The sequence below is a fragment of the Haemorhous mexicanus genome, chromosome 3 (genome assembly GCF_027477595.1).
Source record: "Haemorhous mexicanus isolate bHaeMex1 chromosome 3, bHaeMex1.pri, whole genome shotgun sequence".
NCBI lineage: Eukaryota > Metazoa > Chordata > Aves > Passeriformes > Fringillidae > Haemorhous > Haemorhous mexicanus.
In genome coordinates this window covers 27,055,949-27,082,108 of record NC_082343.1, presented here as the reverse complement: position 1 = coordinate 27,082,108, position 26,160 = coordinate 27,055,949, and the positions used below count along the sequence as shown (strand labels likewise).

Below are 26,160 nucleotides of genomic sequence, written 5' to 3'. Positions count from 1 at the left end.
AAAATTGTATTTTTTAAAGTAGGAAATATCTGTTGGATTCTGATTTTCATATAGAATGGAATAATGCTATAGCCCTTCCATTGTGATTGAGTGGACATTAACAGATGATTTACAGGGACTCTGTTAAGGTGTAAAACCAGTAAGGTGTAAAGCAATCTAATGAGCTGTGGTTATCTTAACTCTTGTGATCTCTACTGAAGCAAAATATTGTGGAAAAATTGGAAATGCCTAAGCATAGACAGAGAGGTAATAGACTGTACATGGTATTACTTAAAAATGAGAAAAATAAAGCTGTTAAACACTTAATTGAATTTTCCATGGAGTTTGGGTTTTGTCAAGATAGGATGTAGCATAACTTAAGAATATTGCTCAAAAATTAAGTGCATCTGATGCTGAGGAACATTCACACCATTGGCTAATTTGTAGTAAACAGTGGTCATGGAGTCAAAAACAATAAGACTTGAGGGGGGAATAAACTTGGATTATAGACTGCTAAATGAATTTTCTGTGAAATTTTCAAGATTAAAAGTGCTTTCAGCATGGATTGCTCCTGCTCAGAATGTTTTTATTCTTGTTTTGTTTCATTCCACAAGGGATGACATGCCTGCAGCTCTGGAAGCTTTAATCAGCTGTTACAAGAAGTATGGTAAAATTCTTCAACTTCATAACATCTACTGTAAACTGGTAGAAAAAGGAGATGCTGATCTTCTGCAAAAGGGTTAGTCAAATGCTGTCTACTAATATGAAGTGTTTTCTGTTTTGTTTTTTTTTTTTCAGGATTTGTATATAGTTTCTTTCAACTGAAAGAAAAAAAAAAGTTTGTCTTTATGTATTAACTTCAAAGCACTAATATGATGCCTGCATTCTTCAGATTAAAAAATTGATTGTAATTTTAAATATGGAACAGTTTGTATAATACATCATTGAGCTCTCCAAGATTAGTGATAATACTTGTTCAAGCTATGTATGTTACTATTAAGAAACAAATTAATAGTAACACATCACAATAACAAAACAATACATCTGTTTTTCAAATAGCTGTGCAGTTCACAAACCATATATCCTCACTTTCTATGAGGAGAGCATGCCAATATATTTTGTTGAATATAGTTCAAAATGTAGTGCAGAAAAACATTTTAAATACACTCAGCCACAAAGCTACAACAAATTGTGTCATGTGTTATAATCATTCTGTTTGTTTCAAAATTATCCCCCTATAGCTTATCTTTTATGAGGCTTGGAAAATATTGGTGCTAGGAATGTCTGACATAAATATTGAAATGCTTCAATATATTGAGTAAATTAATGAGTTTTATTCTGTCTTCAGTTTCAGATTTTATAAGCAGAGAATATGGTGATATGATGGCTCTTTACGATCTCTTCTTCGCCTTCTTGCAAACAGGAAAATACAAAGAGGCCAAGAAGGTCATCGAGGTGGGATTTTAACTATAGTACTCTAATCGTGCAGCTATTTAGACTCTTAATTAGAAACATTTAAAGTTTTTAACCTTTAATTAGTCTTGTTCTGATTCACATTAATAGAATGCAATCCCAGTAATAAAAAACCCTCGGCCGGCTTTATTTTGTATAATTACAGTTCAGAAGAGAGACAGTCGTCTTGTACATTGAAATTGTTTCCTCACTTTTTCAAATTTGCTCTTATGTATCAAAATGATATTTGCATATTAAATATCGGATTGTGGAACAATTAAATTAAACTGGCATTCCTGGGTGTAAAGTTGCTAATCCTCTTTCCGAAGGAATTCTTTGTTCTTAAAAGCACTGGAATTTAATTTGCTGCAGACCATGCTCAGATTTATTTGTAATGCTTGTCTACAAGTTAATCAGCCAAACAAGTGCTGTCTGCTACTGTTTGGCATTTAATTTAGCATTTCTTCTCTCTCTCTCCCTTTTTCAGGATAGTAAGCAGCTTATAGGAAGTGGTAGGTGACAAACTTGGTCTATTTAGGATTAGTATATTTTATCTAGACTTGATTGAAATTGTGCTTACTGAAATTGATAAGTCAAAGGGGCAGCTGCAGAGCCTGCCCAGATTGTGATTATTTTTTCTTCTTAACACTGTTGTATGTTTTTAAAATGCTGCATAAGTTTTTCACCTAATGTATGGTAGGAGGCATCTTGCAGAAAAAGTAAGAGTCTGTCCTTGGCATTTTTGTGTTATGCACATACACAACTCTAACCTAAATTTTTGGGTTTTTTTCCCTTCCTGAGACAAAGAATGCTTTTTCTCCTAGTTCCCCTTAGAGTATCTGAAAAGCCAGCTGTCTCTGCTTGAATTGTCTAATGGAATTTTTGCATTTAAAAAATCTTAACTGAAGGTCTGTGTGTTTGTCTGTGGTGGAAGAGTACTGTCCTGCTGTGGGGTGTGTGGATATTGCTAAGCACAGTGTTGAAACATTGGTATTTTTGTTCTGAGAGGGTGTTTTGGAGCTCAAATCTTACAATACAGAAGAACGGAAATATCAGTGTCTGACAGCAGATGACACTGAGGAGTTGAGTTCTTTTTACAGTGATTAAAGCATATAGGAGGTAAAAGCATGAAATCTGAGATTTGGAAGTAAAATTAAAGCTAAATGAGCTAATGTTAAATCATGTGATTTAGCAGCTCTTTCTTTCATATTGGCATTTAATTTCCTGGAATTTCTATTGGGGTCTGGAGCTCAGCAATTGTGAATAGGATAATAAGCAAGTTATCAAATTGTTGGGGCACTGAAACTCTTGTTTTCTTAAAACGTGCCAGATCCTCTCTGCAGGTATTCAGTATTTGGTGATTGATCATGAGTTACTAATAACCACAAATGTTTAGGGATAAATGTGAACACCAAATATCTGGAGATCAAATGGAAGTTTTCCTGCCGTTTATGCTAGTTAAAGTATTTTTATCTAACTTCTATGAAGTATGAATTGGAGCTTTGTTTATGCTGTGGAGGAAGAGCTGGTTTAAATTACATAATTTTTAATAGGGAATTTTCTAGGAATAGTATGGATGTATATTACTAGTGGAAGAAGTGTCACAAAATCAATTAACATATGGTGCATAATATTTTAAATATGCTTTTCTTATGTCACAATATGTTAAGTATTTTCAAAGAAATTGTTTCCAAAAGGGAGGACAGAAACCTAATTGTTGGTATTTTGCTGAAGAAGAAAATAGTTTGTATTGTTTTAAAACATACGCAAGTTCTATTTGCTTTTTGATTTGTTGGGAAGTGAAAGTCTTATTCAGTATAACATGAAATGGTGTGTGTGTGTATGTGTGTGTGTGTGTATATATATATATATATATATATATATATATATATATATATATAAAATGAGGTGTAGGTGTATTCTTTTCTCCAGTCTGGTGGGTTTTGTGACTAAATTACTTCTCTTGATGGTCATCTCAGATTATTTTTCTATCTTCTTTGCTTGTGAAATAATGCTCAGTGAAGGAGATCAGTTGGTGCTGCTTTCTCTTTTAGATGCTGTTGCATGTACCTTTAGGCATATACTTTAATGAAGTATTGCTGGTTATGATGGTCAGTTAATTTTAGTGATTTGAAAACATCTATGGAATTTAAAAAAGAGTGTCTAAAAGGATAGTAATAAAACTGGAAAGAAAACTCTCTTGGAGCGAAGGAAATTACCACTGTGGAGGATAATGGTTGCTTAAATGGGATTTTTACTCATTGGAGACCACTGCCTCTGCTTGCTTTTGCTGTTTTTAGAAATTACACGTATACTAGATGCTTCTGTGAAACTTAATGACAAGTGCTGCTTTGAAAAACTTGGAACTCAAAGCCCCAGGAATGAAAAAATAACTCTTAAACCTGAAATCTTTGGTAAAATGAAAGTGGGTGACAATACTGGGAAAGGACAAAGGGTAAGATTTGAGTGAGATTATAAAAATGAGGTCAGACTTGTGTACATTACATTATCTGGTCACAAATATGTTCTGAATGGATATATATGCAAGATCATGTTATGGGAAATAACGAGAAAGCTGAAAGCTCTGGGCCTTATCTGCTTGGTGGAATAAAAGCAAGACTAACCAGAGAATGAGAGTGTGAGAAGCAGTGAAAGGTAAATACAAAGAAGATGAGGCAAAGAATTTGTCTGACCCATGCTAGAACAGCTAGACTGAAGCATGTGGTAGTCTCTTCTGAGGCAGTGGTGGCTGGAAGAGGAGCTTCTGGGGGAAATGCTGTTCCTGAGGCATCATGGGGGTTTGTGTGACAAGGTAACAGTTTGTAGTATTGTTGAACTGCCTTCTTAAGTACTTGAAAGTCTTGTTCTCAGAGAGAACTTGCTCTGTAAAGTCTAAGTCTATTTTATTCTAGCTGTGCCTGGAGATTCCTGAGCCCCCAAAGTTGTGCTGGTAGGTGCTGTTTTGCTTTACACTGAAAAAAAGTTCTACCAATGTGTACATCCAGACATGATTTAGTCGTCTTAACTGCACCTCAACTGCTAAGTTAGCTTTTGTCTTTAGTCCTTCAAAGATGATCGTGTCAAAACAAAGTTGGCACATCTCTCTTCTTGCCCCTTACCACAAGGTCACATACTAGCTTGCTTTCCCTTGGATTGGCACAGCATGACTTCTATGTCATCAAATCTAGCTCTGGATACTTAGGATTTTTTCCCTTACTTAGAAAGGCAGCTTAATTGCCTTTTGTCCTTGAATTTTGTTTTTCCTAAAGGAAAAAAGGAAGAAAATTAGGTCAGTATGTTTTGCTTTTAACTAAACTAAACTACATTAGAACTAATGTAGGCTAAAAGAAAGATGTGAATTTTCAATAAATAGGATTAGGGGAAAAGTACAATTTAAAAAATACTTTATCTATCCACTGAAATATTTTTTTATTTCAAAAATATTTAATCAGATCTCCTCCTGCAGAGAGGTCTTACATAATTATCTGGAGAGAATCTAGAAGAATTGTTTGCCCTTATGGTCTTCTAAGTCTGGTATACAAAAGTAAAAGAATATTTTAGAGCCTAGTCTACCAGATCTCTCAACTTCTTACCTGGTGCCTGGACTGGACAGTTAAAAGTCCCTTCTGTTTACTCAGCTGTTGATTGCCACTTTATTAAGCAGGTGCGTAAGATCTGTACTAATGGGAAGGTCATCCAGAAGTGTAGAGTGAAAAAGGGAATGTTACACCACCTTGGAGGAATTTATTTATTCCCCTTTTCACCTGTTACCCTGTTTGTTTTCATGCTACATATTTCACTACTCACAGTAGTTAAAATATAATTGATGTCTGCCATTTTGGTTGGATTTAATATTTTGGTCATCTCTGAATCTTTCACCAGGATCTCATAATTTGCAGCTGTTTTTCATTCATGATGATTGAATATTTCTAGACTCACCCCTTTTCTTTTATGTACTGATGCTAAATGCAGCTATTTAAATACCCACTGAATCAGTGTGTAATGCAGCCCATGTCCACTCTTGACTTTTTCTGAAAAGGTTTGTATCTCTTTCAGTACTGTAACAGTTCTACAGCAGAGGGTCAAGCAAAGCCCATCTATGAATCTCCTTACTGAAAGTCTGAACCATGTTTTCATAAGCAGAAATGGACACTTCATTCCTGTGACTGAGCAGGCAAGGTATTAAACTGATGTTAAACCATTTCTGCACTGTATCAATAAAATCATTGCACCTTAAATGAAGTTTCATTGTACAGCAAAATACTTACATGAATAAACCAAAACAAGCACCCTGTTCAGAATCATGAATCAGGTCACTCATTTTTAATTGGGAGCTTACAGATCCCTCTGATAGGAAGTAGGAGTTGTTAGCGGTGTTCCACTGTCATCCTGTTGTTCCACAGATGCTTCTTGAAATCTTTCAAGATCAAATCACATGGGCTGTTAAAATAACAGCTGTTAATTTGTTCCTTCAATGAAAGAGTAAAAGCTCTCATTCCTGCTGTGGTTTTGGTTTTGCTGGAAATGAAGGCAAAGACGATTGAAATACAGGGAAAGATCTCAGAGCTGTGTTGCAGAGTTTTCTGGGAGAAGTTCAACCTGTTTTGTTTCCACTAGAGGAGCCTTCCTTGAAAATGGCCATGGATAGTGCATGGCTTCAGAATTCTTTAAACTACATTTTAACCAAGTGTGATACTATATTCATCTACTCTCATACTAAATATGTTGTTTATATTTAATAGTTAAATTTATCATACTGTATCCTATGTATCTTGAGACATTAGTATGAAGAATTCAGGATCAAATGGTTGTGAAATAGCTTAATGAAATGTGTTCCATTATAAAGAAATGTAAGTAAAGGCATTTGCTGCTGCTGTCTGGGACCTGATGAAAGAACTGGTTTGGGTGAGTTCAGTGTACAGGAATATATCTATCAACAGATGTCAAGTTAATTTAAGAAGTAAATAGATTTTAGCAAAGAATTGTGACATTCATTGTCAGCAGACCTCAAGATACCAGTTGCCATTGGATTTAATCTGCCATAAAAACAATGAGAATATTTCTACATGATATTGAGAGATTACAACCTTCTTTCATCCAGATTGCTTTTTTTAAGAGTCTGCATCATAAAATTGCATCCTGCTGATTTTATGCTGGAGATGAACTACCAGGAGAAGATGCTTTCTTGATTTGTGACAGCAGGGTTGGGGGAGTGAGGGGGGTGCATCAGTTATGTGTAATTTAGCGATGGTTATTTCTAGTCTCTGAATTTATTTACAAAGACTTAATTTTGGTCCCGTTGAGAAAAGAGTGGAGGTGATTAAAACAAAATTTAAATGTTTGTGAACAAGGTTGTATTAGATACTGGTGGTCTGAGATTTAGGAATAGTTTGTAGGTAGTGTAATAGCTCTTACTAGACTAACTGTATACAACTGAGGCAGAGGAGAAAGAGCTTTTAAGCATGCAAGCCCTATAATTACAAGAAAAGATTAATTTTTAAAATTGTTGCTGTTGAATCCTGTTAGTCCATTAAAATCATTACTTCTTCAGAAACTGGACTCTGATGCAGTTAGTTATTAGTGAACTTGGATTTTCTTTTCATGCATCAATGTATGTAGGTTAATTTAAAAAGGGATGCTTACTAGTTCAGTGCACGTTATTTAGAAGTTCGAAAGTATTCCTTTCTTACAGGGAAGGGATATGTTTCAAATAAGTAAATTTGGTAAAGGAGATGACTACTGAAAAAATTCCTTCCCAAAAGGAAGGCAGTAATGCATTCAGAATGTGGGATTATGGCAAGATCTGTGCATCTTTTCTTAGCTCCAGGGACTTTGTATTAGAAGGAAGAGGTTTATAATGCCTTTGTTTTTCATTCATCATACACTGTAAAACCACATTACAAGGCCAAGAGCAAATTTTTGCTCTGTTTTGAGTCTAGGATAACCTTGAGGAGTTTGTTTTTGTGAGGAGCAGAGTTTTTGTGTATTTTTTGTGTCACCTTTTCTTCCAGTGTAGCTATTGTTGGGAATGTCTACTGATTTTTTTTTTTTGTAATAATATTTCACTGCATAATTTAGCTTGGAAAACTTACTGGTAAATGTAGAATATTCCAACAGTCATTAAATGTATATCAGTTTTAGTTGTTTTGAGGAATGATAAAGTTGTAGAACTCTATCCTACTTTTATTTTAGTATTTTTGGAAAATAATCAAGTTGCCTGACATTTTTCTCCATGTTTGCCTAACACATAGCAGCTTGTATTCCTCTTTCAAGTGAAATAAATAAAATCATGAGTATTTACTCAACAGATGCTTGCGTTGGTAAAGTCAGTGAACTGTGAAACTGAGAGAAGCTTTGAAGCAAATACATATGTAGGAAGAAAAAAGCCACAAACCAACAGTACAAACTTTCCCAGTGGAGACTGTAAACTTTGTATTTTCTTACTGTGAACTACTGCTGCTTTTTACATCAAAGTGACCTAGTAGAAGTTGACTAGTCGCTACCTTGTGTGATTGTAGGATAGGCAGAAAGGAGAGAATTAGCTTGAATTCTCATCAGTCTCAGGAGAATAGTTAGTGAGGATAGATGTGTAGGCATGTGTCCCTTTGTCTTTCATTAAATATCTGGTACTGCAAATAAAATATCAAATACACTTTAGCTGTGTAGGCTTTGAAAGCATGACTTGCAGTGGAGCAGCTCAGAAGTTTCAATATTCCAGTACTGCATTACAGTACTTGCCCTCATTATCAAACATGAAAAGTAGACATATTGAAGGTACAGATATAATTGTTTTCAAGCTTACATACAGTTATCTCTTGCCCAAAAAGTTGAACAACAGTCCACATATTTTAGATGAGTTTCTCTTTAAAGAATTCCTTGTTATAGGAGTTGTATTTTGTTTAGTCATATTTATTTCTGGGCAAAGTTGCTTATAAAGAAGAAAAGAAATTACTCATTTTTTAGAGAGTTTGCAAGGTTTTCTTCTGTTTAGAAAGAGTAAAGTGAGTAAGGGTGTCTTCCTGTGCCATCACCAAAGAAGCCATTTTTTAAATCACTGAGAACTAAACTTCTTTCCAAGTGGAAAATGACCTTGTAGAAAAAGTATTGCTTCCATTGCCAGCCATAAACAGCCGTAGCTGTAATGCCATCCTGGTAGTACAATGACTTTAATAAAAGCTGAGCTAGAAGAGCACTAGTATGTTTTATTGGGCAGTTGATATGATTGCAACAGGAAAGATGCTTTTTGATGCACAGATTATGTTTAGATTACTCAGTCTCTAAAGCTGGATCTTTTGTGAGCTTCTGGACTATTGCATAAAAGTTCAGAGCCAATAATCAAAATATGTTTTTTTTCCTGTATATTCAACAATGATACTTCACTTGGACTTTGCTATGATGACTGTAGTGGGAGAAATACAGCAAAGTGGTATACCTGCATACATATGAACTCAAGATGTAAGATTATTTTTTAAAATAATGTAAATATGTTAATTGGTATTTTTAAAAAACTAGTGCATTGTTATTTGAAAGTAAAGGAGTGCTTAGCAGCAAAAAAAAAAAATGGAAGTGTAAGATCTCATTCAATAACTAGACTAGGATAGCTACATAAGGTACAGAAATTTTATATGTGTTATTCTAACTTTCTGATTAAGAAGTGCACCTACTGCTTAGTAGAAGTGAGGACTTCTGCCACAAGTTTTAACCTAAGGGAAGATTCAAGGAAAACACCTAGTGTTTATGTTGTAAACAGCTTTGTTCAAATAACCTGCCATGCACAAATATCACAGGCTTCATTAAAGCTGTATGGAATTAGTGAGATTTTCATAGACATTTTTGTGGAATCAGGGAAAAAATCTGTCTTTAAATTAAGAACTTCCCATCAAGTGTTCTGTTTTCTGTGGTGCTTATGTTGGAGAGAGCTGTTAGGAATGACACACATCAGTTCTTATAGCTGTCTGCCCAAGGCTGTCTGCTCAGAGCAGTAACACGTTTTCCTGCAAGACATTGCTTTGGCATCTCAATCTCAGTAACTGGTTCTGGTACTGGTAGCATAAGTCTGTTATTGCTGCTGATGTAACTCTTCATGAAATGTTCTTCTTCCTTTAGCAGCATTAGCTGTCTCTTACTATTACTGGATTTTTTTAGCAGCAAAGAGAGGAATGAATGGATCTGTCCTTCCAAAGAATACCATTGGGAAGTGCAACATGGATGGCTTTTATAAAATTTGGCTGTTTCTTTCCAATGTGTTTGAATTCGTGACTACAGTAGAACTATTTCCCTAAGAAAAGAACTTTTTGCAAACAAAATGCAGAAATTTTGAAGTAAATATAAACTAAGTAAGGTGGTTGGGGTTAGACTTGAATCGTTAGAATTGATGTGTTATTCACAGTGCAGTTATGAAAGGCTAGAATAAGTTAACTGCTGTATGTAAGAATTATTTTGCCAAACAGGCACAGTCATTTGTGAATGTGCAGTGTTGCAAGGTTAAAACAGAAGCTCTCCATCTCGTGTCACATATATGCCAAATGAAAACTGCTGCTGCTGGTTTTTAAACAGTTCTGCAACCTAAGCCAGCAAAAGTGGCACTGTTTTAGGACAGTTCTCAAGTCTTAGTTTGCTGAAAATCATCTTTTTGAAAAGGACTCAGGTCTTCTGGTCTGTATGTTGTCATTTGTGCTTTTTCTCTGTAAGTTTTGTGTTTAAAGAGAAAAAGTTTGGTTTAGGCAAGTGGAGAGGAGGAAATAAATGTTTTCATATGTCTTCTGTAATTTTTTTAAACTTTTTTGTTAGAAAAGCTTTTTTGAAAGTAAAAAACCAGTCTGGCTCTATTGGCTGTAGCAGTTACAGAATACTAGTGTAAACGGAATTTGAATATTTCTATTGTTATATTAAAATCTGGAAAAAGATCTCATAGATTCCTCTCTGACAGGTCACTATTTTCCAGACAATCTGTTTTCTTTCAGCTGTAATAGGTAGAAATTAGCTCAAATAAAACTGTTAGTACAGAAAATTTGCTGATTGGACCCCTTCAATCACTTGAAGTGACTGGTTCTCAGAAGGAGGAGAACAAATCAAATGCTTTCAGTGTGTTAGGACTGTTGAATGATTTTTATTGCTGCTTGACGAGAGTTCTTCCAAAGATGCAACATATTTATCCCTTTCTGGTTAGTGTTCCTTACTGTGTGTGAAGGTGTAGAATCAGTGAGTAAATTGGTGTGGGTCTAAGTGTAGAATAAGTGTGATTGTCATAGAACCACAGAATATGCTGAGCTGGAAGGGGCCCATCAGCATCATCGAGTGCCCCTCCTGGCCCTGTGGAGGACACCCCAAGAATCACATCATGTGTAAGTTTTGATCAAAACTCTGGCCTGACTTCTGTAGGAGATACAATGAAGTAGCTGAATTCTGCTTAGCCTAGAGAAGAGTCAGGGAATTTTTTTATATATATTTTTAAAATATATTTTTAATATATTTTAGTATGCAATTGAGATAATAAAGAAAAATCAATTGTATATTGTCTTCTAATACAAAATCCAAGCTAGTAGAAGTTATGCTGAAAACAATCAAAAGTGGTAGTACGTTGGTTGTTCTCTGCAGAAGGTGGTGGAGGCAACCCATTGCCAAAAGATCTTATGAATGTGATAAATCTTAATGGGTTTCAGGGGCAACTAGAAAAGCTCATGGAAGAGAAATAACTTAGTATAAACAGTGTGATCCACTGAACCTCAGGTAGCTGGAGAGTGGAAGAGCACTAAAGGGAAAGTATTGCTGTGTTTCCTGACATTTTATATTCTTCTGTAGTTACTGTTACAGAGAGGATAACAAGGTTTGATTTGGTACAGTACAAGTGTCTTATATTTCAAAAGAATGTAAAAGCCAGAAATCTGTGTTTGGTTTATATGCTGGATGAATTGCATGAGACTCTCAAAAAAACCCAACAAAACAAAGAAACCACTAAGACTCGATATAGATTTATTTTTTTAATTTAGTCCATTGAAACAAGCAAGATCAAAATTGTAACTGGGAATTGGAAGAGTAATTATAGTTTTTTACATAATTTTTCTTTATTCCTTGCATTCTGTTATTCTTTATTTTAGTCTGCTGTATCGTAGAAACACTGCTTGCTGCTAAATGCAATGTTTAAAATTCCCTAAGATTGTAAAGGATAAGCTACAAATATGGACTATCAGGCAAGCCCTGGAGATTTAGTTAATCTGACCTAGATGTTCTTTTGATGATTGAGACCTGCAGTATGTGAAAACACTTCTCAATTTCAAAATGAAACACAAGGATATCTGTTGTATAACTCAGCTGTCCTTGTAGTGACAGACACATCAATCATTTCTGAACAGGAAAGGATTTACTATAAAAAGTTTGTAGCTTTCGAGCTGTTGAGTTCATTGGCATTCGGATCAGCAGTGATATTGGAAGTTGTAAGTGAATTCAGCATTTGAATTTTACCATGTCCTAAAGAGGATTAGCTACAAATGCAGGCAACATACTTCTTTCTTTTTCATTTTCAAGAGCCTGTTGTATATCAAGAGCCTGTTGTGTAAGATGTTAATTCTTGACTTAGTTTTCAGCATATTTTATGTGAAACTGCTTGGTAGCTCTTAAAAAAGCACTGAACAGGTACCGATAAGTAACTGTGGGGAGGGGAAAAAACCCAAACAAATAACTGATTGGAAAAGAACCATGTACCTGGAAAGCTGTGTTTATATATTCCACTTTGAATGTGTGGGAAGACACAATTTTTCTGTAACCTTCTGGGCTGAGACTATTCTAACAGCGTAGCTAAACACCCAGAGATGCTCCATGATGAGGAGCTGTGGGATTAGCATCCTGTTTTTAGCAAACCCTTACATTGACTTCATTGAATGGTTGGGTAATTGATAGGATTATATGGCCCAACATTTACTCTGCAGAACACTGTTTGCTATACATTTAGCAAAATTTTAGAGTTTTCACTGAAATTTTGCATGCTGTTTCTCTGGTGGATGCTAAATTATTTCAGAAAGATGCAAGGGTAGTAATTCTGTGCTTGGAGAATATGGGAAAAGGAAATTATCTGTGTTTAAAAGAGAGAAGGTAAATTCACATTTCCAATAATAATTGTTTCCACTGTTTTGCAACTGAAACTTGATATTTCTCACAGCATTTTGTTCAAACTGCCTCTTTTGTGCAAACTGGCATTCAAATTTTTTAACTTGCACTTCACATTTAAACTGTAGAGATTTCTTACAATATTAAAACCTAAAAGCCTTCAAGAGTCAAAACATATTTTTCTCTGTAGGGATGAACAGACATTTCCTTGGAATTACTTTAAGCTGAATGTGAAATAAAAAACAGGGTCCACTCTGTAGATAATATTTGTGCTAAGACAAGGTAGTGTAAAGCCAGAAAATCTAAGTATCTATGGGAGGGAAAGCCAAGAGGTAAAAATGGTGGATGCTTTGCACACATTTTGCTGTAACCTTTTTTAGATATGTTGGACATGAGTAGGTAGAACATACAACACATCTCTTCGACAAATTTGACTTTTCCTATCTTTATTTAAGAATTTACTTAAGTTGAGGAACTGGTGTTTTGATCATGGCCTGTGGTGCTGGGAAGGCACAATGTGGTTTTCTACACCAGATGGAGTTTCAAGGATTGAAACCTTTCCTTTGAGCCTGTGTAGCTACCATGTAGCTGCGGTCTGCTTGAACAGAGGAGTGAATAAGCAAAGGCTCACAACCTGGAAAAGTCAGTAACACAAAGAACTGTGGCATGCTAACAATTACACATCAGTTCCTTTGTGTATACACACGTAAGGGCAAGCCTTAAGTGTCTTAGCTTTAAGAGTAAATCTACAGCCTGCTGTTCTGGAGTAGGAATTGCCCTGCAGTTACTATTCCTGGCATCTGTGCAGTATATTGGCATCACCAGTATGGTGATGGTGCAGTTCAGAAACATGGTTCTCTAGCTGCTAAGTTGCAGCGGTGCTGAAAACAAGTATTCCATTGTGAAGAGAGTTTGGAAACATTTGGTGTAATTCTTTACCTGGAGTAATACGAAGGATTACTATAGGTAGCAGCAATAATACCCTATTAATGTGATGATAAAAGTTATTTAATGTTTCAGTTAATCTGAAATGTATTTTTAATGAACTCTCTCAGCAGTGTTCAGCCAAAAAGGAGACTGTCTTGAATAAGATGACTGCAATTTTAATGTCTCATAAATGCAACTTAACATGATTATTTGTGAGCTTGTAGTTTCATTTAGATTTCAAAAAACAAACAATAGCTATGAAGTTTCGTTATGAATACCTGTATTATTTTTATTTTCCCTTAGAAGGTTCTATGTGCAGTAATGTATTTCTTTTGGAAATATTTTACAGACTCCTGGCTTGAGAGCACACTCAGGAAGATTGAAGTGGTTTGCAAAAAAGTGTATATCAAATAAACAGGTATGACTTGTATGATGAGTTCTATGGAACTGTCATTTTATTCCAAGAAAAATTGTTTTGAAGTATTTTTCTCACTTGATTTTTGTTTGTGAAAGGACATGTGACAGGCTGGTGAGGTGAACTTAATGCTGGTGTATACTTAAATACTATTTTAGCTGAATGCACACACATGTATGGACACATAGCTAGAAAAAATAATTGTTTGGCTGAGGTATAACTGAGCTCTTCCTTCTTTTTGAAGATGGAAACTTTGGAACAGTTGGTAGAATCAACTCAAAATCTGTTTGAATGTGATAGAGATGAGATGTACTACCACCTGCTCGAACTGTGTGGTAAGTGAGCTTGAGATCTTATCCATGTTTGTAATCTGCTTTCCTTTGTGGTTGGAGATGGGACATAACCTGGAGAGAAGCTATAGCTTGATACAGAATTAGTCTGGCTACCATTTCTGAGGCATTTTGTGGGGGAGATGTCAGGGGATTGGTTTTTTTCATCTGCATACCTGAACACTTAGTATAGGGTGTGTGTGTGGATGGATGGATGGATGTAATATATAGACTTATGTAGTACAAGTTTTCCAATCCATGCTATTGTCTGCTGTTATAATTTGAAAGTTAATTCTGTTTTGGCTTTCACTGTGCCTAGAGAAGAAAGCCTGTTCATCTATTATCTTCATAACTGATAAAAATTTGGGGTCTCCTGTAATAGGATCTGGTTCTTCAAGGTGCATATATTTTTAAAATTTACTTATTCTTCCCAAGCCACAACCTAACTTTTGCATCCTTTATAGTCATGAAATAGTTTTGAAAACTGAAACTTCACTTCTGTGCTGCAGAATTAGTGTAGGATGTATCTATGAGATTTTCATTCCTCTTTTCTCTGTTTCTCAGTCTGTGTTGGTTTTGTTATTCAGTGTATTATACTGTATTATAAAGGATTAAAATTTTGGAGATTTATTTTAATGTATTGAAAAAATACCTTGTGTTGAGACTGGATATGGAGCACTCTTGGATATGGAGCACTACAGAGTAAATTGGGACAGAAAGCATTGTAGGGATTTCTGTGTACTTCGGTAATGTGTGTACATATATGTATATATTTTATTGAGCCATTACAGGTGCTTGATATGTCTGGAAAACTTGCTTTTGAATTTTAAGTAATTTTAGGCTGTTCTCTGTGTATGTTTTTGGTTGGGTGAGACTATTGATGCAGGCCTCTTCCCTACTGCATTTTGCTACAGTAGTTGAAGACATGAGTACTTGCACAAAAAAATGTGACCAGGGACCCCGTGAGAATTTTTCTGCTTTTCATTTCCTGAAGCCTTGGAAAGCTTCAAAGAAAACTGTAGCATTACCTAAGTCTGGCTTTACACATACTGGTTCACCATCAAAAAATCAAGCAGGCCTGAAAATCAATCTTGTCTCAATAGGGAGAGAACCTTCCTATTTCTCCACTCATCCTGTTCACCTCTGGCAGTGACTAAGTCTGACAGTGTGCCTGCTAGGAAGAGAATCTAAGAAGATACAATTCATCAAATTCTGTCATGCAAAATCTTCAGTCTTCTTTCAGAAGACAGAACCAATTCCGTCTATTCAAAGAAGTGGAAAACATTTGTGGGGTTCTGTCACCATGAAAGACAAAAGCCATGCATAATCCTGCTTTCGACCATTTTAGATTACTTGTCAAAGCTGCCCCATGCACAGCTACAGCAACACTGTCATTGTGTACTAAAACCATAACTTCAGATCTATTTTAAGCATATAAAAAACCCCTACCATCTAGTCCAAGCAGTAATCAAAAATGCTGAAAACAGGGATTGGATTATCACAGAATAATTTATACTGGAGAAAACCTCAGGAGTTTAGGCCTAGGCCATTTCCTGGAGCTAGGATAGCTCCAAAGTCAGATCACATCAAAGCCTTGTTTAGTAAAGGTTTGGGTGCCTCCAACAGTGGAGATCAAAGAGCCTTTCTGAACAGCCTGATCCAGGATTTGATCATTCCCCAATACTCCATTCCAGTAGCTTTCAAATGTCACCTTCTGCCCTTTGCTGTGCACTTGTGAGGAGAGACTGACTCTTGAGTCAGCGAAGAATTTCTAAGATTTGCATGTATAGCAGGAGAGCAAAACCTGTTTTGAATGAAATGCCAAGGCAGTTTATTGTGAAGGATGATCCTGCTTTAGAGAGCTCATTTTTACCAGGGTGTAAATCAGTAATGACTGAGAGTCATAAATGCTTCACACTTGGAGACTGCAAAGCTAGAAGATGCAAAGGCAACAGGAAAGCACATGCTGTAGGTAGTTAAATGGTAGTTAACTGTTTTCCTTCATGAAGTCCAGATTTCTGTTTATTTGCAATTGTGTACAGTGATGCATATATAAATTTAAATTACCAGTCTAGAACAATAGAACTGATGAGTTGGGATTATCACTTCTGCACTACTTTTGAGCTGATTTCTCCTGTATCTGAAAATTTGTACAATCCTTGGGTTTTTTTCTGGCATCCTCAATGTATTAAAATATTTTAAATCTTCAAATAGATGATCATATGGAGCAGAAGTACCTGATTAATTGACAAATTATTTTCCCAAGATTTTCAATAACCTTAGATATGGATGTGTATTTTAAATGTGCTTTTATCTGAAGATTTTAATCTTGTTTCAGAAAGCAAAAAGGACTGGGGAAAGGCTGAAGCTATTTGGACTAAAATTCAAGAAGAAAATATTGTTCCTCGTGAGAAGACACTTATTTTACTTGCTCGTATATTTGAGAAAAATGGTCAGGTTGTTCCATTTGAGTTACCTAAGGTAAGTGGAGTTTACCTTCCCTAGCTAACAACACTTTTGAATATATTTCTTCTTACTAAAAAAACTAACAGATATCATTACAGTAATTTAAATGTTCGTTTCTTTTAAAGGATTGGCCTGAAGATAGCAGCAGTGCTGCTACTGGGGAAGAAATGAAAATACAGATGCTTTGCAAGAAAAATAAAGCAAAAGGTAAACTGAAATCCACTGTGGGTTTTTCCCCTGCCATGTTAACTTTAGGATTTCAATTAACTGCAGAGCTCTTCTGTGCAAACTTCCCAGTCTCTGCTAAAAACGGAATGAATTTCTGTGTGGACGTTTGCCTTTGTATATAGAAGAGCAGAGTGTATGTCTGTGCCATTCCTTTGATTTGGTCTGTGATTAATCATTGGAAATCCATTCCTATCATCTTATCCCAAAGCAGGGTGACAGATGAAGAAATAGCTTTATTGGGCCTTAAAAAATGGGGAGGAAATCACAGAATCCCTGAATGTGTCAGCTTGGAAGAGTGGATCATCTGGTCCAGCCTTTTTGCTCAGGCAGTCTCATCCTTGAGCATGGAACAGGATCCTTGAATATCTCCAGTGATGAGACTCCACAACCTGTCTGGGCAGTCTGTTCCAGTCACCAGCACAAGTCATACTTAGGTGGAACCTCCTGTGCATAAGTTTCTGCCCATTGCCTCTTGTCCTGTTGCTCTGCTTCACTGAGAAAAGCCTTGGTCCCAATTAGTTAATTTCTTGTCTTTTCCAAGATGCAGAGCATTTGAATATTCTGGAAATACATATTTTCTTCATTTATATTATAGTAAATAAATAGGCTCCTCACTTGAAAGCAGTATAGAAAATAGAATTCAGTAGGTTTAAAAATTAATTTTGCTGAATGAAGAAGATTTATAAATGCAAGACACCTAGTAATTTTCTTCTCTAAGTGTAATCAGTATGGGTTGGACACAGATTTTTAAGCTCTGAGTTTTTAAAAGAAGAATGTATCAGTCATTCAGACATTTAATTTATATTGTTAGTGAAATTACCATCTAGACTTACTCAGTCTAAATATTCAGTTTATTTAGATTAGCAGTCCGAAGTTGAGTCTGGACATTCTGCATACTGGGAGTGCAGTACCATGTTATGTGTATGAAATTAAGAATCATGTATTATGGCAGACATCTGGAAATTCTTCATGCTGGTGACTGTTGGGTATCATAAGAAGATGAGAAATGAAGAAATGTTTTCATTGAAAATCAGATGAAATCAAGGGAATGTACTTCATTACATTTTCACTAGGAAAGTGTCCTGTGCCTTTCATATCATAAATGATCAGGTGAAGAGCAGGAGGAAACTAAATAACTGCCTTAGACTTGACAGTGAGACTAGTTTAAAACAAAAATATAAAATAATACTTCTGTGATAACTTCGGATCTTGAACTTAGCAATAAATCACTTCTGCATATTCTTTTATTTAAAGGTGCAATATTTGAGAGAAGGTGGTCTAGAGCTATTGGGAATGAAGGGGAAAAAATGTTCCAACTATGTTGGAAAACAATTTGTCTTCTTGGAAAACTGTTCTCTTGGCCTTAGAAAAAACCTAAAAAAACCTAAGTTGTTGCTTTTTTTGTAAAACAGTATCATGTAATTTTGGTGTGAATGTAATGGGGCAACTTTTTGATGGGAAAAAGATTAACACAATCTAGTTATGTAACTATTTCAATGAACTTTCCAAGTCTGACACATTTTGATAATCTGTTCTCCAAAGTGCTTGATTTATGCAAAGTCATATTTTCATCTTTGTCTTGATTCCTCAGTGTGAGAACTTGACTCTAGGGGATCATGTAACACATATCCCAAACAGTCACAATTACTGAAACAGATTTGACTGTCTTGAGAACTGAGACTTTCTTGGCAAGTTGTCACTTTTCTAACAAATCTTTCTACTTGAAATAGCTGGTATAGCACAATATGATTTTGAAACCAAGAAATTTCTCTTTTGAATGCTAATATATTTTAATAATTTTAGATGCCATCTGAAGAAGTAATAAGCTGATAATACCTGATCAGGAATATGTCTTAATTCAAGATTGATCTAGGTGTATTTCAAACATGCTTCTTGCAGAGATGCAAAATGAAGTTAGGGAAAAAATCTGAACAGGATGATCATAGGACTGACATACACAACAGAATGGATAGAAATATTTTTAATTCTTCATTGAAGTAGTCATTACAGAAAAACCTGAAAATTAAATATATTTCTTTGTAGTAGGAGATCTTAAATGTTATGGACTGTGATAATTGTTAGTAACGTATGCCTGACATCCTGACCAGGGGCCAGGTCCATTTCTGTACCCAACTGATAAAAGTAATATCTAAACACAGGGTGAAATCTTAGTTCAGTCTGAAGACAGCAGAGCTTTTGTAGGAGTCTCTAAACATAAGGAATTTTTTTCATTAAAAAAAATAAATTCAAACAGACATTTATGAGCAGAAAGACCAAACCTATCACCAGTCAGCTACGTTTTTGTAAGTCATTGGTTGCATTTGTAGCAGGTTATGCCAGTCAGAGGGGTATTGTTTTTGTTGAATGTCGTTGTGGGTCTGCTGGTACCTCGGATTTCAGAGCAGTGGAAAGAAAAATGTCTTCCCACTCAATTTAAACTTAAACACTATGAATGCTGGTGATCAGCATCCGAGCAGGTAAGAGAGTTCATCAGTTTGCTGCAGGCCAAATTAACTTCAGACCTCTAAGTAAAAGTGCTGGAGGATTTCAGGACCTTTCCTACGTGGTCCTGTTGCTGTCTCATTGCTCTTTTGGTTGACAGTGCAATCACTCTTGTAATGTCAGACTGTCTTGTATACATGAAATATAAATGCACAGAAATTAATTTAATTTTTACTAAGATGCTGTTACCCTTTATCTCTGTTCCTATATATATTGAACAAAGTTTCAAGCATACAAAGTAGACTATGAATGGCTGTGGAAATTCTAATTATTAACTTGGTGTAGGAGTCTGTCTGATGTAAATAATAAATTCTATGCATAGCCATTTCTGTGCCTACATTTCAGGAGGTTTTTGTGTATACTTTTTGGCTGAAGAAGTTTAAGATGCAAACTGAAAGGCATACCAACAGTTTTGATTAAAATTCCATAACACACTGTACTAAGTGCAATTAGTGTAATGCTTCTTATGACATTAGGATTCAAATGAGTTGTCTTCATCTTTACTTTGAAAGTAGAAGAAAAAAGCTTCATGTTTAGCTGTGAAATTTGTAGTGATAGTCCAACTATTTCTGATAAGTTTTAAAGGTTACTGTGGCTGTGATTTGAACTAGCAAAGGAATTACTTTATGAGTCATTAAAAGAAACGTGCAATCACTGTTTAGATGTAAAAGATCATTTGTGGTTCTTAACACAGCTTTCTAGCATATGTTACAGCGTGGATGGCAGTTCTGGCTGCATCTTTATAGCTGCATAATCTTGTTTCAGAAAAATAAATGACTGAAAACTGTGCTTATCATTTTTTCCCCCTTTTTGGTAACATCTTTTCATACACTGACAGTTATTGTGAATGCATGAAATAAAACTGTTAATCAGTCAAACAAATGCAGTGTAGTTTGCTTGCTAAATATCTGTATATTTGTAAATTGTATGTTTTGTATAAATCTTGTCGTAGCCAAATAATTTGATCTCCCCATATTGGAATCGCCTCCTATATTATTTGTTAAATGCTGTTGTGATCATGCACCAGACACTGTAACTGTATACCCCAGAATTAGGTGTTGCTTTAAAAATCCTGAGTCTTCCCCTTCTAACCAGCTATGTTGATATTGAAGCAGCAGCCACATATAAAGGAAGAGCAGTAGCAAACTTTTTATCCTGTAGAAGTGTGTGTTGATTGTTTGTATACAGGCAGTTCTGAGCAAGCTGTGATCCGCCGCTCTGGCCTTAAAGATGTAAGCAAAGGATACACAGATTTAAGATGGACCTTTTTCAGTGAATAGGTGATTTCTTTCTGTGATCAACGTTCTTGCAGTATGACATTTCCTTTTGGCTTTCTTACTCTTTTTTAGAGGCCTACACAATTTTCAGTAGAATGCAGGAGAAGGACGAGTCTCGTTATCATTCCTGTGACATCCTTATAAAAGCGTTGTTAACACAGAATTGTCTTGATGAAGCCCTTGATGTGAAACGCATGTAAGGCTCTTCTTTGTTTGGGGGACTTTTATTGGCTTAGATAGAGGGGTTAAATAATTTCTGGATCATTTTCAGGTGAGTCCTTATCTTTTAATGAGAAGACAGGTCATGACTAGTGATTAGGAGCTGTGGTAAGAAATACACCTGTGTTTCATAGGGCGATACGCCACATTTTTTAGAAAGATACTAGAGTGACAGTGTGTATGGCTAATAACTCATTTCAAATAACAATCTGAACAAATGTACTTGGCAGGAGAGTTGAAAGTCTACCCTTCTGGCAGTCTGCCTTTTCCTCTTTAGAGCAATATCCAAACAGACAAGATTCCTTCACTTAGCTGCCTGTGAGCCTTCCCCTGAATGCCTGTCCCTGCTGCTGTCTTACCCTGCCCACACTCCCTGGCAGCTGGCTGCCTGCCAAATGCAAAATGGTACATTTGACTGTGATGCCAGTGGCTAAGAGATGACCATAAACCTTAGATCCAACTCTTACACTTCTGAAATAAATCCAACCTGCTGTCACGAATTATTAGAAGGAAAGGAATCAAATCAACCTTTAGTGAGTTGTATGATACAGCACTTGCTTTAATAATTGCCTGTAACGTGTGTTCTGGTCAGGTTAAAGGCTTTAAAGTGTTGTGACTTGTCAAATTAGAGTTCAGAAGAACAAGAATTTAAGTTTAAGGGTTTTAAGTCTTTCAATTTATTCAACTAAAACAAGACTGATGGTTGTCATCGAGTGTGCTCAATAGAATGAGTACAGTCGATTTGAAAGTGCCTGTAGGTGAATTATCTGATGTACTGTAAAAAAACCTATAAGTTTTTAGAGCCAACTTAGTTTCTGATGTCCAGGAACAGTCTAGTGTAAGATGATATTGATTATTTTAATGTTTTCTCTAAAAGTGTTTAGATTGGAGAAATGTCTTTCACTGAGAAAGTGTTGGAGTTCTGCTTTCAGAAGAACAAATAGTCCCATTGCAAATAGCTCTCAGCAACTGGGCTTTATGATAAGTAATGTTTGTGCCTGCAGGATATATGGCTTATATTAAGGGAAAACTAATTCAGCTTATCAAATTGATCTCCCTGATTTATCAGGTAACTGATAAATCTTTGCCAATAGAAGATGAAGGGGAAATGTTCTATGGAGTACAAAGAACGTTGATAAAATTTAGGTAGTTTGTTTCAGAGAAAATGCTCAAGTATCTAAAGATGTATTGGAAGGTTCTTCAGGGAAGAAGCTTGAAACATTGTACTGAAGATTTGTACATGGATCCACTGCTTCCCTGCTCTACAGCTCAAACACAATTTCTAAGGAAGAAGCACAAAGTAGTGCATAATTCCAGCAGTAATTTGCAGATTGGAAGAGAAGAAAGGAGGTAGTGGTTTGTTCCTAGTATTTCAAGGATTCAGAATTGTCACTTTAGATAAATGTTTAGATAAGTGTAGTACATAAATTCAAAATTCAGGGGAAAAAATAATTTGAAAGACTGAAAAGGTTGGAGATGTGTTAAGCCTCTGAAGTTTGAGATGTTTAGGAGTAAAGTAACACGATTTTATAAGAGATTTCCTTCTTGGTTACTGGTCAAAGCCAACTATGATCTAACCCTGGTGCTTTTCACAACTCTCCTACTCCACCTTGTAGCATAGAAATGCCAAATAATGACAACCTGAGAATCTTCTGACAGCTTACTGTTGCATCAAAACAGAAAATGCTTCATATGGGTTGTGTTCATGGTCTGTGTGGCTTCTTTTCTAGTAACAAAATTATTTTTATATTAAGCTTTTTTAAAATCTTTTAAGTTCTAAGTAATCCACTGAAATAGAGAAAGTGATGGTGTATGTGCCTGTGATTGAGGAATAACAAATCTGTGTGTTCAGCGCACGTTTCGGGATGCTTCGGAATTTTTCCAGCCTCATACTAAAGAGATTACTCCTACAAAGCCTAAATGTGTGTGGTGGTCTGAAACTTGTGCAGCTCCTAATATTTTCATAAAATACAGGAAAGCTACCTTAGGTTAGATTCAAATTACTCGTTTTACTGTTTGAAGCCAAATTTGAAAGGTAAATAATATGTAAATAGTCTTACTATGCACATTAGCATAGGCCACAAAATAACTGCTTTTTAAATAATTATAAAACATCCAGTAAATTCAAAATGTCCCTCTGTTACCTGAATTGAAAAACTTCCATGAGAAAGTGATGTGGGAGAAGTAAATAGCACTCCTACACTGCCTTTGAAAGAAACAAGCACCAGACATCCCAGAACATTACTGATCTGTTGGTCAACCCAAGAGTAGTTGCTTTCACATTCTAGAACTGTTTTGAGGAATATTTACTGCATTTAGTCCAAGAAGTTTTAAATAGAAATTTAGGAGTATTGGAATGATGGATTAGTTCTGTAATAGTAGCTAACATCTATTTAATCACACTAAAGATTGGAAGATTGGAGAAAGTAAATCCTTTGTTATATGTAATTTACAGTCTCATGCATGAATTGTTGACTTAAGGGCTTTGACAGATGGGACAAAGGGAAAAAAAAAAGGCGGAACTGAGCAGTGGGTGCTTAGGCAGGGATTAAGGGGATTGGTTGGGAGAGGAAGAAAATCCCGAGTCCACTGACTGCATTTGTGAGCCTGGGAGGCTGAAAGTGACTGAGAGGATAGTCATATTGTGTGCAATGTGAAGGATTTTCTTGGGATTGAGGAGAATAATTTAGCAATGACCCTGCTTACCTCCCAATCCGCTCAGCCCCTAAGTTCAAGTAGGTAGGCTGCTCAGTTGTTTGCCACAAGATGATCAGTGAGGTTTATCTTGATTGCTGATATGGTAAATGGCAATGCCCCCCTTTGCTCTGTAGAGATTTTGTAATCTAGAAATGAACATTTGTAAAGTTATCCTTATATATTAAAAATGGGGCTTGGCTATATGTCATTTAGGAGCAGGAACATTTTATAGTACAAGACCGATGTGATTGCTGGTTAGTCTCTCTTGACTAATTTCCTGAGTGTTAGAAAAGCTTTAGCAGGGTTACTAAAGTAAAGGCTGTCTTTGCTCTACTTACATGAAGTTTTGTATTACAGGAGACAAGGAATTGATAAGCGAAATACCATTTTAATGTGGCTAAGGCAGCAAATGTAGGATGTTCGCTTTAAAACCTGTATACATCTAGATGACAGAAATTTGAAAATTAATCAACCAAATGATATGGTGTTAGTTCATAATATGCTTTAGTTTATGTTTAAAATATACAGTGCTGAAAATAAATGTTTCATTTTTATTGCTGAAAGAATAGTTTTATATTTTATAATTATGGTGACTATTGAAAAAAGAAGAAAAAGTATCCAGCTTAGGATACAACAGAACAATGCAGGGCATGCAGTTATTTTAGTCATCTAATATGTCAGCATTCAAGAATCTGAACCGATTGTTTAAAAAAAATCTTGTACTTTGTTTCTTTTGTTGCTCACTTCCAACTTTGTCATCTGTCAGAATGCAAAAAAAAATTATCCTTCTATAACCATTGACAGGATAACACAAAAGCTGTCTCCAGGTCGATATTTTGCAGCAATATTTTTAACATACGAACAGTAGTTTTTATAATTTCACCTTGGTGCTCAACCATTTATTATCGTATCAGAAGCATGTCAGTAATTCCTTTCTAAATGTCTGCTTCTTTTAGTGCTGAGACCCACATCAAGGGCTTCACACTGAACAGTGCTGCCAGCAGCCTCCTCATCATATCGCAAGTTAGGCGGGATTATTTGAAAGGTATGTCACAATGCTTGACCTTTACGTCACATTAATGCCTCTGCAGATTTTTCTTGTAACGCCCTTCGAATACTTGGATAAAGGAGTCCATTTAGCAAATTACCTGCTTATCAAGAGCCTTTTGTGGTAGCTGAGAGACGTAAATTACTGTACATGCATTTATAATACAGCTTGAATATGAATGTACTTGTCATTTGACCACTTAGTCCAGTTTCCATTCCATTTAACACAAGATGGGTTTTCTTAAGATGAATCACAGCTCTTCAGACATGCAAAATTTGTGCTCCAGAACGAGAGAAAGTACAGGCTTTCAAGTGCGTTAAAATTCACAGCACAAGTCATTTTGCTTTGGAAATTAACATACTTTAGAGCATCTGAAACAATTCCCAGCAGTTGTTTCTTGCATATTGTGTTGGTTGTGTGAGATACCAGATGAGTTAAATTGACTGTTAAATGTGTATGATTGTGAACTAAATGATTATAATATTGATTTAAAAACTTAATCAAATACTTTTTAATAGTTCTCAATACCAACAGTAACAAAATACTCTGGTTTTCTTTTTAATGTAACAATGATGATAGTGAAGAAAACGATGGCTGAAGAGTACGTAAGGGTACCCAACAAGATGGTGCATAAAGTTTGCAGTTGCTTTATTTTAGTCCTCAGCATTGGCTGCTTTGCAGCCTAGAGATCAGCTCCACAGTGTTATGTCCTACTTATTTAGTTGGGCAGTAGAAGTCTTGTGAGAGAGGAAAACTCTGCATGCAGGAAGTTGTACATGCAGGGCAATGTCTTTTATCTCCATGCAAGTCTAAGTACAGTGTTGATAGATATTTTTGTCAGTACCTTTAGGCATTAAAGCAGCTATGTACAAATTCAGTGTATTATTTGAGTTGAGTTTATAAGGCCTACCAGAAAATCCACTTTTGATTCTACCATCATGACATTTTATTTCATTCCATCATGCATGGCTGTATTAGTAACCCATACCTATGTAACCAGCTACATTAAAATACTCTAGATGAGCATTTAGGAACATCTTCTCACTTGTACTTTTTGTTTCCTGTGGCTGATAAACCTGTCTTCTTCCTCAATCAGTCTCCAGTTTCATGTCATTGGCAGGTGTCATCCACTGAAGTATTTGTGATGAATGCTATTGGTTCTTTAGCTCTTGGCAGATCGTTTTTTTCTGCTTTCAAGGCCTGATTTTTCACCTGACTTTCCTGTCTGATTTTATTCTAATAAATTTTCTCTGCTTTCTTCTCTAATATGCCATAAATTTTACCAGTTCTTCCTGAATATTGCACACCAAACGTCTTCCTTCTTCAGAACATCAGTGATGTTTCTATATCCTGCTAGTCTCTTGCACTGGGGTTTTTTATCTAGCATACTAAATCCTGTTTCATCAACTCTCTTCCTTGTCATACTCTAAAAAAATCTCACTTTTTGCACAATGCAAAGTTTCTCAAGCTTGTGGAATTACATTACTTTGCAAAATTATATTTTCATATATCTGTGCA

The 26,160-nt window shown here is 35.7% G+C and overlaps 1 protein-coding gene across 3 annotated transcripts in view; it reads left to right on the top strand.

Annotated features, from left to right (window-relative positions):
* The window catches only part of LRPPRC (leucine rich pentatricopeptide repeat containing), an 87,035-nt gene that overhangs the window by 47,615 nt on the left and 13,260 nt on the right, over nucleotides 1–26,160 (top strand). For 2 of the 3 annotated variants that reach the window (XM_059841177.1, XM_059841176.1), the window contains exons 24-31: nucleotides 594–718; nucleotides 1,328–1,434; nucleotides 13,811–13,879; nucleotides 14,121–14,211; nucleotides 16,526–16,686; nucleotides 16,797–16,878; nucleotides 20,751–20,874; nucleotides 24,551–24,639. In XM_059841177.1, the coding sequence (XP_059697160.1) occupies nucleotides 594–718; nucleotides 1,328–1,434; nucleotides 13,811–13,879; nucleotides 14,121–14,211; nucleotides 16,526–16,686; nucleotides 16,797–16,878; nucleotides 20,751–20,874; nucleotides 24,551–24,639 (848 nt within the window). The remainder of the gene's footprint in view (nucleotides 1–593; nucleotides 719–1,327; nucleotides 1,435–13,810; nucleotides 13,880–14,120; nucleotides 14,212–16,525; nucleotides 16,687–16,796; nucleotides 16,879–20,750; nucleotides 20,875–24,550; nucleotides 24,640–26,160) is intronic. The other variant, XM_059841175.1, reaches the window with a different exon arrangement.